Raw genomic sequence first — 15,964 nt, forward strand, 5'->3', positions numbered from 1 at the left:
CCCCACGCGCTCCCGCTTCTATATGCTGCGTATCGATTTGCGCGTGACACCCAGAGTGAGCTCGAGCATCTGCGCTCTGGAAAGAGCCTTCTTGTTCTTTTCCTAATCTAGTGTAGAAGTTATTTTTAATAATAATAATAATTATTATTATTATTAATCATATTTTCATATTTCTGATAATTCATGTCCTAATATCAATATCTAAAGGTGTGTTTTGGGTGCACGATCTGTCACCTTAAAAAATATTTCCAAGCATTTATCACTCTTTCCAATTAGTCAGCGCATAATAGTGGAAGAGAGGGAGTGTTTGAGCGCTTTCACTTAACCCCTACCCCCGTTCTTGTGGTGCACCCCTGACTTCTCTCCAGTCACAGCCGAAATTTCTCGCCGTTAGTGTCATTCACGCGGTGATTGTGCGTGCGCACGCGGGGAATCTCATTTATAGCGTCTCGCGCTCAGCTGAGCTGCAAATCAGCGTGTTTACAGCCCCGCACCAACACTCACATCAATTAACCCAGCATCGATCCTCTCGCCGGGGCATCACAATATTGCCCCCTTTCCACAGTTCGTATCCCCCCTTATGTTACGATATGATGTTCAAATGGAGATGCTGACTTTTTTAACATAATATATCCTGTTATATGTGGTGGACTTGCTAAATGAGAGAAAGGGAGAAAGAGAAAGAAAGAAAGAAAGAAAGATAAAGAAAGAAATAAACTGTTAGTTTTGTTTTCGTTATGAAAACCATAACGAAATATGTTTTGGCAATGTAATGCGAACAGGTGGAAACAGGTTTTAGGCCCATGGTAAGTCTATAAAAGAAATTATTTAAAAAATCTAAACTTAAAAATAACGCAATAGTCAGATGTCCTTTAAATGTAAGTAGAATATTGATTTCTATCCGTAAATCATTTTTTTTCTAACAAAAAGTACATGTCGTCCGTTTACCTCTCTCCCTCTTCTTCTCTCTTCTTTCATTAATAAGTAAATAACAGTCGCCTTAAGTATAGATAGCTGACGCTATAGGACCTGATCCATCTCGCCGGCAGCAGTTCGTTAAATATTCAGTGAGAAATAATGGCATCCCAGACATCAGCCATAGTAACGTTATTATCTTCATTTCTCAAAATCAGCTAGACTGATAGCTTCGTTTGTCTTTTCCAGGGCATAAATCTTCAGCTTTGCAGGTCGCTGCCGTGCGATCCGGGGGAAACATCTCTTCTTCAAAAAAGTCTTTATACATCCACTACCTCGAGATAATATTATTATTATATTATTATTATTATTATTGTTATTATATTGTTATTATTATGTACTTTTCGTTTAATGGATAATTTTAGACAGAATATTACATAGCAGTATAAAATATAGATTAATATGTGATACAGATCAATATGAACTACGCATTATTCATAATATTCACGTTTTACATATGTACTCTTAACAATTTAAATATATAAATATGAAAATCTTAGTTTTTTTTAATTGGCTTAAACAGAAAATAACCAACTAAAAATATTATCACAGTAACATTTTTTTCAAAATCTATAACATGTTTAATTAAAACTTTAACTTGCATTTATTGTTACATTAAATTGTCAGTTTAGCTATCTTAGCCGGCTTTTTTCAAGTTACAAAAAATATTTAAAATCTGGTGAGCAGTTTTTACCCTAAACGATGCATGAATGAGGGCTTCCCAAGGATGTTTAATTTTTTACGACTTTTTAAAGTTAGTTATGTGAACTCTTTTCTCAGCGACAGTCGTGAAGTTAATAAACTAAACGTAAATATGCTTTGCGAAATCATTTTCTTAAAGGCTAGATGAAATAGTCTCTCATCTGAAGAGGTTCGCTGTAAAGCACAAGGACTGTCTCAGTCTTTCGGGCGCGCAGTGAGAGTGGGAAAGAGAGGTGGGTGCGAGACTGAGAGGGACCGAGAGCGCGCTCTGTGATAGAACAGATCAGTGACCAATCGAATGACAGAGGGGCGGTGCTCGCGATTTCTCACCGTTGTGCATGGGCCCTTAAAGTTTGTTTGTTCGCTGAATGTGGCGTGTGATGAAAACGTGTTACTGATCCCGTTCGGCAATAATCAGATGAATCTGATTTGGGACATTTGATACATTCTTTGGACTTTCGAGACGCCGACAGTTGCCATTACGCACGAAACTCATTCAACCGACCTACTTTTTCCACCGTTGCCTTGAGGAGAGAACAACTAGGTTAGAAATGGTGTGCTTGTAGTCATACAAGGACTGAATTACAGCAACGTTAATGCCACTCACAAGCAAGGATACGCGATACGCGCGGAGAAGTCGAGCCGCGGAGAAGTCTGCTGGAAGAGATATCGGAGAGAGTTTGACCATCCGGACAGTTTTGGTGAATTGCAACTTCTGAGTTCCAGTTTGATAACCCGACAGATCAAAAGATACAGTTGGTGTCTTGAACGAGAAATTGACATTCCTGTAGTGGCCAAGTTAAGCTCTAACGTCGCCAGCAGATGGTTGCTAAGAAGGGTTAAACTGTATCTAAAGGGAGTTGGAAAATCCAGCCTTTCTTCCACACGGATCAACTCATTGGGTGGGAGCAGCGAGAGAGACAAGAGTCCCCAGCAAATCAGCGGCTAATTGATTAAAGAGACTTCATTTGAATAGGGGGCTGGCGAGGTGCCAATCGCCTTTCAGAGGACCCCCCCTCCATGATTAATCGTGGGGCATTATTGATAATCATAACGGGACACATGCGCGGTGGATGGGCTCGATTTCCGTAATTTTGAGCAGATTTGATAGTATTTTTTATTCTTTCGTGGCTGATGCGTGAGCCAGCATGTCGCGGAGGAAACAAGCGAAGCCGCAGCATTTCCAGTCCGACTCGCAGCTGGTCCTAACCGAGCACAATGGTGAGTTCAACCCCTTTTTGCACACACACAGACCCACTTTGCACTTTTGACTAAGTGGGTTTTTATTATTGTTAGCTTTTAGTATTCACAGTCACTTCCTACATTGTTTTTTATTTCATAGAAGGAATTTGTAAATCATAATCTTCGAAATAGACTGCTGCGGCGAAGTGCTCTATTATACATGTCAACTTAAAAAAGTTTTAGACTACTTGTGTTATTACAAAAAAAATAAAACAGTCACCTTACTAAAATATTTAAACAATATTTATCTTAGTTCTGGGACTGCTTTTAGGATTCTTGAACGATTTATATGAGGTAGCTTATTTTAGGTTGTTTTTAAAACTCTTAATGAAAGTAATCGTGAACAAGTTAAATATATTTATTTATTTTATAAGAAACGGCTAATTAAAGTATTAAACTTTTACCAGTATTATTTGATAAATGATAAAGGCCTTCGATTTAGTGTTGTTTTGGCCGGTTTATGTTGCCCACACAAGTGGGGATTCGAGTGGTTTTCACTTCCCCCTCCTACTATCGTCTGTAGGTTATGATATTGCATCTCTTCCCTTTAGCATCCCCCAGACTTATTCTTTGCCTGAAAAACATTCAAAATAATTCAGTTCAGTTTTTGTTAAATTCGTACTTCACAAAAACTAATTTAAAGCATAGCACAGGGTAACTCTGCCGTCATCGAAAACTTTGTCAACATTAGCGAGACTCCGTTTGTTTAAAAAAAAATCTTTCTTTTTGGTTGTTCGTGAACGCAAATCAAACTGACACAGCATGTAGTCATTGTCGGATAGCTTTGGAAAATCACAATCATACCTATCGAGATTTTTCTTATAGTTTCATACTTGTATAATTTACAGTCTTATTATAATAAGAATAAATTTGTATCTAGCGATATGGTAAATGTCTAATCAAAACTTTGATCAAGATCTATATAAATGCGTCTTCTTAAAATTCTTTTTAAAACTCAGGTTTCTTATAATCAGTTCGTGAGCATGACACTATGACATGCAGTTTAGGAAACACACACATTGTCCCACACATGGGTAAACAGCTTTTATGCAGTACTTTGCCAGCTTTTAAATAATGCAATAACCAAATATCTTTAGTGTGATTCGGATTACACAAGCTTGCATAATGTTAAACATTTATTTTTATTTTTAGGAACTGTGCAAAAACTAAAAATCTGATTATCTATTTTCCTTTTATACAGAAATTAAAAAGGTGGTCTTTATATTTTTATATAGTCTTGGGCGTTAAAAAAGTTTTTTTTTTTTAAAGCAAAGACGGGTTTGCAACATAGACCATGCACGAATTTAAGCATATACATCTACTTCTAAAACTGAAGGCCGCCTCATGTCCCATCGAGCTATAACAGAATTAAAATGGCATACTTTTGATCATTGACGTGCCTTATTTAAGCGCTAAAGCAGGGCATTTTGGAAAACGGTCTTATCTCTTGCTTAACTCTGCGTTTAGTAGGCTATCATGTTGCTGATTAGAATGGGACCTTTGAGGAGGTAAGGATTTTATTTCATATCGAAACCAGATCTAACTTTTTTTACATTTAACTTTTATTGAACTTTAATCTGAATCCATTTCAGTCCAGTCTGTATTTAGTTGAAAAACACGCAATTAATTAACACAATTGACATACTCCGTTAATGCAAAATAAATAAAATATAGCATGTCGTTCTCATAATGTAAGACGAATTTAGTTAAGATACATTTATACTGATATAGACTATAATATGACTTTGCATGATTAAGACCAACTAAGCTTTGTAGTTATTTTTTCTGATTGTATTCTAAATAAAACAAATACAACTGATTTGCATTGCGGCGCTTATGAGCTTTTTTAGAGATTCGAAGCTTTAGATCTTAAACTTTTGGTTTTAAATAAAACCAACAATGCGTTAGTGCAAAAGTGCATATTTGGGAGTAAAATCTTTTTTTGTGTTGTTGTTAAAGCATAATTTTTCCTTTTCAAAAAATCTTAATGTTAAACATTTTTGAATTGAAGAAAATGTGTTGTGCAGATGTCCTAAAGTATACAATGCGGTCACTGGTTTTAGAAAATAATAAGAAATGAACTCGCTTTTGCATAATATGCAGTTGTTTAGCGACTTGAAAATGCATACGTTTATGTGATTACTGCTAGAATCTCAGAAAAGAAAAGAACTCGGTTTTCAAATTCTGGATTTTCCCTTTCAAATTGAATAAAGAGGTGAATGGCAATTGGTGTCAGCTGACCAAGCAATAATAGATATCTTCCCTAAATATTGCTCTTTCACAGCAAGAGGTAAATGCCTAACCTGTAGTTCACCGTTTCCAAATTGACTGCCATCACCTGGTCTTAAACATTGTATGTTTTTCCTTAATCCTTTGTGTGAGCCAGGCCTTAAAAAGTACAGATAAACTTCCCTTGCTGCCTTCTCACCTGAGAAAAATTTAAAGGAGATAGCCCCTCTTTCTCCACATGGTTGGCAGCCAGTGTGAGGTATTAGAAGCTGTATTAATGAGAGACTAAGGCAAGGAGTCTGTCCCTATTGGCCTGTCACTGAGGGTGGGATGTAGAGCTTTTTTAACCTTTGCCAGGCTCCCTCTGTGGGGAGGTGAAGAGATTTCAGGTCACAGTGTGTTCTTGTGTACCATGTCTCTGACCTCCACTACACTGTGCAAGAACCAGCCACACCAGGGATCTTACTTTTTACTTTGGGGGGTGGGGTTGAGCATCAATGTGTCTGCTTTCCCCTTTCACCTCAGCAAATTTGCCACACTCCCACCCGGAGAGATTGGGTCCCCCTCCAAAACACACACAGGCACACAATGTGTTGTGCTTTGCAAACATTAGGGATTTAGTATCTTGTCCTTTTGCCAATGTTTATGTAGTGGAAGTTTAGGGAATTGGCTTCAATGTCCGTTATTTTTATTCCCTTTTCTCATTTGTCCTTATGAGAGAATGTCATTGGAATTGGGGATAAGGGGTTGGTGACCAGCCGAAAAGACTTTCCCAGGCACACCATCTAGTGTTCAGTAGGAAGTTTTCTATGACTTGCGAGAGAAAGTGAGGGAGGGAAAGCAGGAAAGTTGAGGGCGGGTGAAAGACCGAGAGACACAAGGAGGTTGTGAGTGAACAGTAACTCACTCTTCGAAGTCACAACTAGCACGGCGCCTGCAGCTGAGCAAAGTAACGTAGACATTACAAATTATTCTGTTTATCTTCTCTTTTCTTCCAGTCACTCTTTTCTTTTATACTCACCCCATCACCAATCCTGTGACTCTACTTTCTTTGTCTTGACAAGATTTTTGACCATACTCTTTAGCTTGCTGATGATGACCCATAGCCATCACACTGTAGTCAACTGTTCGCATTAAAACTAGTTATAGCACGCTAATCTACCGCTCAGCACACAGCCATGCACACTGCACAATAGCTTTACACTAGTGTTGATTCTCGTGTGTGTGTGTATGTGTGTTTGATTCTCGTGTGTGTGTGTGTATGTGTGTGTGTGTGTGTGTGTGTATGAAGAGACACATTTGGCTTTGTGAGCTGTCGTTGCACATTGTCAGTTAAGTCTAATAAAGTGCCAGAATATTAATGCTTTTTGAGGAAAACTGTGAAATGTAGTTATAAAAATCAATTTGGATAAGCTTTAAAAACTTCAGTTTAAAACATTAAAATGCTAGTTTATTATTAGTATTACTTATTGTATATATTAGTAACATTTATTTTTATATTGTTGTTTGCAAATGATTTATTGTTTTTAGATTTTAACTTTTTTATGCATGTACAATGTTTTTTGCTTGTTTTTTGAAAATTGCTTTTAAGAATGCATATTTATTATTTTACATTGTCTTTGCATTGATATGACATAAAATTAATTTCATCATAAAAATATGATGACTAAGACTGTCGCATTACAATTTAATATTGACATCAATACTTCTTATGTTAGCTTAAATTTTGTTTGAAAAGGCATCTTTATGTAATATTAAAAATAATATTAAAATTAATAATTGTCTAAACTTTTGGTTACATTTTAAAGGTCCACAATGTGATAGAGCTAATGCGCCTTTTGTATATAAGCTTGTTGTTAACTTATAATGTATTGTATTATTGTAAAATATGTTTTTCAGTATGTTGGCTATTTGAGTTCTTTCTAAAGATTTTAGTTTTTGCTCTTATGTAATTTTTCATGCAGTTGTTGTTCTTGGTGAAAAATAATAAATTTTCTACTGTAAGTACTGTTGATTTTGTGACCGTGAAAGTTGTGAGTGGTCACAACAAGATAAGATTTTTAGTACAGAACTTTGTCTGCAACAAGTTCCCCAGAATTAATCGAAGTTAATGAAATTACGCGCTGAACTAGAATTATATTTACACCATTCACAAGTGACTGAGCGGGCTTTATTAGTGTAACATAGCAATTGGTTGTTTATAGTAATTTTTAAATATTTTTTTAGTTGTGTGTTTTATCATTGTGTTTTAGTGAAATAAGTGATATAGTGTGATATAAGCCTCATCCTTTCCATAGCATAACATTGAATTTAGTGTGGGGGTGAAAAGATTAGTTGGAAGGCAATCACTTTTTTACGCTTGTTAGCCTCACTTCAACAGACCTTTAATATTAAAACTTTTTCATCAAAAAGTTGACTTTTCCTGTCTGTGCAAAACATTTGTTGTGTGAGACACGGCTTTACTGTCATGGCAACTTTAACGTTATCTGATGTCCCAGCTCAGAGAGACACAGGGGGAAGATAATCCCTGAATTAAACAGGATCTGCTTTAGAGCCAGCCGTGATGAGCAGGCCGGGCCCTCGCCCCTCTCCCATGCTCTGACACTCCCATGCTGGGGAACAATGGGGAGCCATCCTGTCTCTCCACAGGGCTGGGACACACTTCTTGCAGGGGTTTCATTTTCAAATGAATCTCCACGCTGATGAAAATGTTGAGACCAAAGCCCCACAATGATTGGGATTCTTAGAGAATTGCAATTTGTAAATCAACTTGTATGTTAAACAGCATGATTTTTGAGGGACGGGGGGAGTTAAGAAAGAATGAGGAAACTGGAAACAGGCCACAGCCGTAGAAGAAGGGAGGGAGGGCACCAAATTTCTTGCTTATTTTTTCAAATGCTTTTGTCACATTGAAGAGGTTCTTAAAATCTGTTTTGTAATGACATTTTAAATGGCAATTTTCAAGCATTGTATAGTTATTACATTTCAGTTTATTACTTTGTCAAAGTTTTAAAAAAAATTTTTTTTCTTGTTTGCAATTTTTTGATATACTTCATTAAACTGAATGTATTATTTATACAAATGGATTAAGCATACAGCACAACTGGTTAGCGCAAAAATTATACAAAATTAAAATGTTTTATTTCACTTCTTAGAAATGTTTATATTAATCTGACCATTATTCTACATTATCTTGATAAGTGATTGATGAATGTGTCTAACAGTCCTATTGTATTCTATCAAATTCTAAACAGGGGGAAAACAATTTTATAAAGGCTTAGTTGTTCCTGTCAGGTCCTGATTGCAGCCTGACTGGATACAAATTAGTTTAGTGACAGGGATAACCCGTCCAAGATGCCTGCAGTTGGTTGAAAATGAGCAAAGTTGACAGCAAATTGAAAGTCTAATAAGTCCTTCAAATGGTTGATTTGTACCTAGTGGACATGTAGACATTGAGGAGTATGAAATATTGGAAATCAATGACCCTCTATGAAATTTCATTAGGGCCTGTTGTTCTCAGTTCATAGTATTTTTATGTTTTGATGGATTATCTGAAGAAAATGATTACCTAATGTGGTTGAATTGATGGGACTTTGATACACATCTTCAAAGATCACTTTTAAGCAATATTGTAAAAGTGCTATTGATTTTGTTTCTTTTCTTATCCTATTTCATCATAGTTCTACATAGTGTGGAGATTTTTTTTTCTCTGTGTTATTTGGTATTTGTTCTTTCTTTATGGTTGTTGTTTGAACGTTTGAGGAGGATAAGCATTAAACTGATTAACGGAAGATTAACAACAAAAGAATTTGAACAGATAAAGCTGCTTCTTCAGATACAAACCTCTCTAATCACTAATCCCCCTGTCCACCCCCCACCTCTCTTATTTTTCTCTGCAGGGGACACAGAGGCCAACTTGGACGACTCCCCCTGCAAAGACACGGGTGCTCATGTCTGCGGAAGATGTTGTGCAGAGTTCTTTGAACTATCGGATCTTGAACAACACCAGAAGAATTGTACTAAGAATCAATTAGTTCTAATTGTGAATGAAAATCCAGTGTCTCCCTCCGGAACCTTTTCCCCAGGCTCCTCTCCTCATAATCCTGATGAGCAGGTGAATGACACTTCTAATAACACAGATCAAGCAGAATTGGATGACCTTTTGGAGCAGAACATACTTGACAAAGAGGAGGCCATGGACACGGACGTGTCAGAAGTCTCAGCTACACATAATGATAGCAGTGGACGTATAGTGAGTGGCAGTCCACTCAGTGGTGCTGGAAGCAGCAATGGAACTCTGGGCAGCACTGGGTCCAATCTGGGAAACTCTGCCAATTCTGCCACACTACCTCAGCTGGGCAACTTGACTGAGCTGGGTAATTTTTCGATGATCAACAGTAATGTCATTATTGAAAACCTACAGAGCACCAAAGTGGCTGTGGCTCAGTTCTCTCAAGAGACAAGATCAGCAGGAGGTCAGAGGGTGGCTGTGCCAGCCCTCATGGAGCAGCTTTTGGCTCTGCAGCAACAGCAAATTCATCAACTTCAGCTCATTGAACAGATTCGTCACCAGATTGTTCTGTTGGCTTCCCAGTCACCTGAGCTCCAAGTACCACCAAGTTCTTCCCCTGTTACTTCGGGTTCAGGTTCTAGCCCACTAACCACTCTTAGTTCTCATTTGTCTCAACAGTTGGCAGCTGCTGCAGGGTTAGCACAGAGCATAGCTAGCCAGTCTGCAAGCATTAGCAGTTTGAAGCAAATTGCTAATGCCACGCAGCTACCTCAGAGCAATTCCAATGTGGGAGAGTCAGCTCAAAGCCTTGGAGCACCGGGGGCAGCTGCTACAGTTAATGTCCAGTCCTCAGACAAGAGGCCTGGCCATACAGGAAGCTTGCATCCTCCAGTAGGAAACACATCACTTGCAAAAACATCCACACCAGCCTTTGGGATAGGAAGCCTTTTGAACCCTGTGGCTAATACCCTTCTACCTCAGCCCCCACCAGGCAACTCAATGTTTTCCAGTGCACTGCCCAGTGTTGGTACCACAGCTGAGGATCTCAGCTCACTGGCTGCACTTGCTCAACAAAGAAAAGGCAAGCCACCCAATGTTGCATCCTTTGAACCCAAAAGTAGCTCTGAGGATGCCTTTTTCAAACATAAGTGCAGGTTTTGTGGCAAGGTATTTGGTAGTGACAGTGCTCTGCAGATTCACCTACGTTCTCATACAGGTGAGAGGCCATACAAGTGCAACATTTGTGGGAATCGCTTTTCAACCCGTGGTAATTTAAAGGTTCATTTTCAGCGACATAAAGAGAAGTACCCACACATTCAGATGAACCCATACCCTGTTCCAGAGCATTTAGACAATATTCCAACGAGTACTGGCATTCCCTATGGAATGTCGATGCCCCCTGAGAAGCCAGTTACTAGCTGGCTAGATAGCAAGCCTGTACTCTCCACTCTGACCTCTTCTGTTGGTATGTTACTTCCACCAACTATACCCAGTCTGCCTCCATTCATCAAAAAGGAAGAAAATAACTCATTGGCTATAAGCAGCCCATCTCATTCTGCTAAAAGTGACTCAGGTCCAGCTGACACCCTCACAAAAATCACAAATAATGTGTTGGAAGAAGGTGAGAGCACAACCCTGCCTACCTCAAATGGAAAAACTGAAGAAAACAACCAGTCCTCCTGTGTAACCTCTCATGTGAGCTCTGGAGGAGAGGGCACCATTGAGTACACCACCTCCAACAGCCCTCCAATGGCCACTAACCCACTAATGCCCTTGATGTCAGAGCAGTTCAAAGCTAAGTTTCCTTTTGGAGGTCTACTTGATCCTTTGCAGGGCTCAGAAACATCCAAACTTCAGCAACTGGTTGAGAACATTGACAGGAAGGTGACAGACCCCAATGAGTGTGTGATCTGTCACCGTGTTCTTAGTTGCCAGAGTGCACTGAAGATGCACTACCGAACACACACTGGGGAGAGGCCTTTTAAATGTAAAGTGTGTGGTCGTGCCTTCACCACTAAGGGCAACCTGAAGACTCATTACAGTGTCCATCGAGCTATGCCGCCATTGAGGGTCCAGCACTCTTGCCCTATTTGCCAGAAAAAGTTCACAAATGCTGTTGTACTGCAGCAACACATTCGAATGCACATGGGTGGCCAGATCCCCAACATTCCTCTTCCAGACAGTTACCCAGAATCCATGGGCTCTGATGCTGGCTCATTTGATGAGAGAAATTTTGATGATCTTGACAACTTTTCTGATGAAAACATGGAAGGAATTGAGGATGGACCGGACAGCAGCATCCCAGACACACCCAGGTCAGCTGATGCATCTCAAGACAGCCAGTGTTCATCCCCTTCTCCACATGAACCATCAGGCTTGGAGAATCAGGAAAAGAGTGCCAACCAAGGAGAAGACGACATGCACTGTGGACAAGAGAAATTGGTGGAAAATGGATTCATGGAAGGAGACAGATACACAAATGACTCCTCTTCACTTGGAGGCGATATTGACAGCCAAAGTGCCGGAAGTCCAGCTGTTTCTGAATCTACCTCTTCCATGCAAGCACTGTCACCCTCTAATGGTACTCTCCAACAACAAAAATCTCCAAGTCCTGAGGATCGGCAGCAGAGGGCATTGACATTGGAGCAAATTAGTGCAGGTCTTATGCAGTCTCATTCTGCCAGTCCTGGAGCTCTGGATCTTACATCAATGAACCCATCTAAAGATCCTCTTAGTATGCTTTTCCCCTTCCGTGAGCGAGGCATCTTGAAGAATACAGCATGTGACATCTGTGGGAAGACGTTTGCCTGCCAGAGTGCCTTGGACATCCACTATCGAAGCCATACCAAAGAGAGACCATTCATTTGCACAGTATGCAACCGAGGCTTTTCCACCAAGGGGAACTTAAAGCAACATATGCTGACCCATCAGATGCGAGATTTGCCCTCCCAACTCTTTGAGCCCAGCAACAGCCTTGCATCGAGCCCAACTCCATCTCTTCTTTCTGTTGGACCCTTGTCATCCATGATGAAGACTGAGGTTAATGGCTTTCTACATAATATTCAACCTGAGGTAAAAGACTTGCCTTCAGCACTGGTAACCTCATCTGCTTCCACCTCTCCAGTACTCTCAGCTGCCCCACCACGGAGGACGCCTAAGCAGCACTACTGTAACACCTGTGGAAAAACATTTTCCTCCTCCAGTGCCCTACAAATCCATGAAAGAACCCATACTGGAGAGAAGCCGTTTGCTTGTACCATCTGTGGACGAGCTTTTACCACCAAAGGAAATCTCAAGGTAATTAATACTTTATTTGGATGTATATATTGCATTTTTTAATCTAAAGGTGTAAAAATGTGTACAGAAATAATGAACGTGAAGTGGAAATGTTGAGTCATCCCATTATTATGAATATTGGGCTAAAACCTTGAGATTAGTGAAACGCAGCCAGGAATGATTTAGTTAATAAGCTTTAACCACAGTTACCAACTTTAAACACTCGTTGCAGTGGTTTGATTAATTTTTCCCCAGTTTATCTAATAAGAAACATGGGTTTCTTTTCATCAAAAAAAAAAAAAAATTAGCGGACTTTATCCTGAGGGGTTTATATTGATATGTGATTACAGCACTTGACACAGACAGGGTACGTTTTCCGAAAGTAATATGAATCTCAAGGAAAAAGAATAAAATGTCCTCTGTAAATAAATACTAATTTACACAAAAAAATTTCATATGTGTGCGGTATATCAAATGTTTATTAATTTGTCTAAAAAAAGTCGCTTAGAATTTTCTGGTATTTAGATATTTTGTTATATTATATATAGAAGCTACTATTTAGATTATGTTTGTTAATCACCAAATCTTTTTAGGGATGTGTATATATAAAAAAAGTTGAAAAAGCATGAAAATATCCAGCCATTAAATTAATTACACTTCATTTGTTCATTACCACACCAAGGGCTGCAACAATTATACAAAGCACTTTCAAAGGTGGATGTATTGCATGCGTCAAGGACGGACTTGGGGCAAATGTCAGATACAATATAGTCCAGCACAATTAGACTGGACATTGCAATTTTCTCTGGACATACATGTCCACCACAGACCATTTGTTTTATATGGAGACCACCATTCTCACTTGGTCAATGTTAAAACATTTTACTCTTGTTTTAATAATTAGACACATGCTGCTTTCAGTGGGCCTTTTTTGATACTAATTATTTCACTGCTTTCTCTTTTTCCATTGCATCATCTCACATGTTATTCATTTTAATGTTTCCAAATCTTAAACATTGTGGATTTTACATTAACGTTTTTCTTCCATCTCTCACTCTCTCCCTGTAGGTGCATATGGGTACCCACATGTGGAACAGCGCGCCTGCTCGGCGTGGTCGCAGGCTTTCAGTAGATGGTCCCATGGCTTTCCTAGGCACCAACCCTGTGAAGTTTCCCGAGCTTTTCCAAAAAGACCTATCAGGTAGAGTTGGAAATGGAGACCCAACCAGCTTCTGGAATCAGTATGCTGCTGCATTCTCGAATGGCCTAGCTATGAAGACCAACGAGATCTCGGTTATCCAGAATGGGGGGCTGCCCCCTCCACTGTCAGGGAGTGTGGGTAATGGAGGCAGTTCACCAATCGGAGGCCTGACAGGCAGCATGGAAAAGCTTCATAACTCTGAGCTTAATCCTGCTCTGGCTGGACTTGAGAGAATGGCCAACACCGAAAATGGGGGTCATTTTCGCTTCCCGCGCTTTATGGAGGACAAGGAAATTGTGACCAACTAGAAAACAGTTTTGTTGAACTCATAAACAAACACATGCTCTTCAGTCGACACACACGTATGTCTCTATATATGCGTAAATGAAAGAGGAAAGCAAGAAAAAAAACTGAATCGGCTTTTGCTTGCCATTAAGACTTTATGAAGAGAAGAATGAGAAGAACTCAGTTTTTGTACAATGTACAATATGTTATAGTTTTACGGAGCTTATTTATTAGTGATTATAACCTTGCTCAAAAACCAAGTGGAAATATTAACAGTTACTTAGTTTTTATGTTATTTTCTGTTTTATCAGCAGAGTCGATCTGTGTTTTAAAGTGTGCTTTTGAAAATGAGCTTTTCTTGGTAGAGAACTTCACCATGGCATTAAATTATTTTCTATCTGTAGTATGTGTTAACAAAACTTGATGTTCATGTAATGATTTAGAGCTTAAAAAGTGCAACGTAAGGCTGTAAATACTGTACACTTAACTGTGCTAGATTGTTTACAAGCTGTGTAGTAACTTTTATCTGAGGAATATCGACATTTCACGAATCCAGGGATACAGGTTAGCCCTTTTCTTTCATAGAAGTTAAAAAGAAAAAATAAATTTTCACCTCAGCCATTTATTTTAGACCTTAGTGGTTTCTCATCTTGACTGTTGTTTCATTTTACTTTTACTGTGTTCAGTTTTGCTCTTGATTTGTGCTTATAGGATACGAAGCATAAATTGTTGTTAAATGACAACATAAAGAGGTCCACGTTTGGGTTATGAAATAAGAAAAAATCTGTGTTAGTTATTTTTGTTGGGCTTTTAAATTGCTGCTAAGTACTAGCGTCTTCGTTTGAAATCTACTGCACATCTTGTGTTGACGCAACATGTACCTGGTTTTTCGGATGTGGAGCAACTAATTCCTTTACAATTGTACATAGTCTTACTCGAAGACAAAGCCCATCTCGGCCAGGGGACAAATGATGATAGTGTTTTTTTTTTTATAAATATCTATATATATATATGGACTGTTACATGCACTTTCCTGGAAAGTTGAAAGATCTTTTAGGGCCCAGTTTCTCTACAGTTTAATACTTACTAACAGCTATACTGTAATTCTTTACTCTAATAATCAAATACATCAGTTTTCCAAAAGAAATAATGTGTCGGTCTTTATAATTATTTTTACATAAATGTTGTGGGGGTTTTTTGCAAACAAATTTTCGGCCAGTCCATGTTCTGTTCTGTTTCGCGGGACAATTTCTCAGTTGAATTAAATACGTAAATCCAAAAGTCGGCTACATATTTAACATGAACGTGTCCGAGCGGTCCGTCCGGATGCAAATGCAATTACAGAGGCTTCATTAAAAAACATGCAGGTCCGCTGTAAGTCAGATTTCTGAGTTTATCATTCTGGCGGGTGACAGGTTTCAGCATCTTTAATTAAAGAATCGATCGTTTTAGAAGCCTCTTTCTTTCAGCGTGTGTTTAGATAGATTGTTTAGTCATGCATTTCCTCATAAAGGAAACTTATCATTTAAGATGTAAATTAAATTTACCATCTTACCCATCATTACCCATGTAGAATTTTTCTAATCTTTGTTTTTTAATCCAATCAAAGATATACGTTACGTTTTGTTTAAAATTAAAAGTTTTATATTGTGCATAGAATTTCAATTTATACGTTGTATATTTTATTTTACGCTTTTTAACCTATTTTAAATTACTATTAATGTTGCACAGAGGAAAATACATTAACTTGCTTTTCCCTTGTCTTCTACATAAACAGGATTTAATTCTAAACAAACGAAAGCATTATTTATCTTGCCAGCATGTTTTAATGTTGCGATTGCGATTTGTTTTAATATTGCTTGCATTAACTTTTGCAGGACATGCGTCATTTATGAATAGTGAATTTGAATTTGTGCTATTTTGACTATTTAAAATAAAATATTCAAAATATAATATAATAATTTTTTAATCAACAGCTGTATTTAATTTAACACACCATTGCACTTCCTGCATTGTAGGATCTGTTAATTTGAGCCTTGCGT

At 38.4% G+C, this 15,964-nt stretch overlaps 1 protein-coding gene across 1 annotated transcript; it reads left to right on the forward strand.

Moving 5' to 3' along the window:
• Positions 1 to 2,022: 2,022 nt before the first annotated feature.
• Positions 2,023 to 15,372, forward strand: sall1a (spalt-like transcription factor 1a). The gene is made up of 3 exons (XM_065289558.2): positions 2,023 to 2,898; positions 9,048 to 12,457; positions 13,505 to 15,372. Exons 1-3 carry the CDS (start codon positions 2,826 to 2,828, stop codon positions 13,943 to 13,945), a joined length of 3,924 nt encoding a protein of 1,307 aa, XP_065145630.1. The 5' UTR covers positions 2,023 to 2,825; the 3' UTR covers positions 13,946 to 15,372.
• Positions 15,373 to 15,964: the final 592 nt, after the last annotated feature.

Source organism: Paramisgurnus dabryanus, chromosome 2 (assembly GCF_030506205.2).
Source record: "Paramisgurnus dabryanus chromosome 2, PD_genome_1.1, whole genome shotgun sequence".
Taxonomy (NCBI): domain Eukaryota; kingdom Metazoa; phylum Chordata; class Actinopteri; order Cypriniformes; family Cobitidae; genus Paramisgurnus; species Paramisgurnus dabryanus.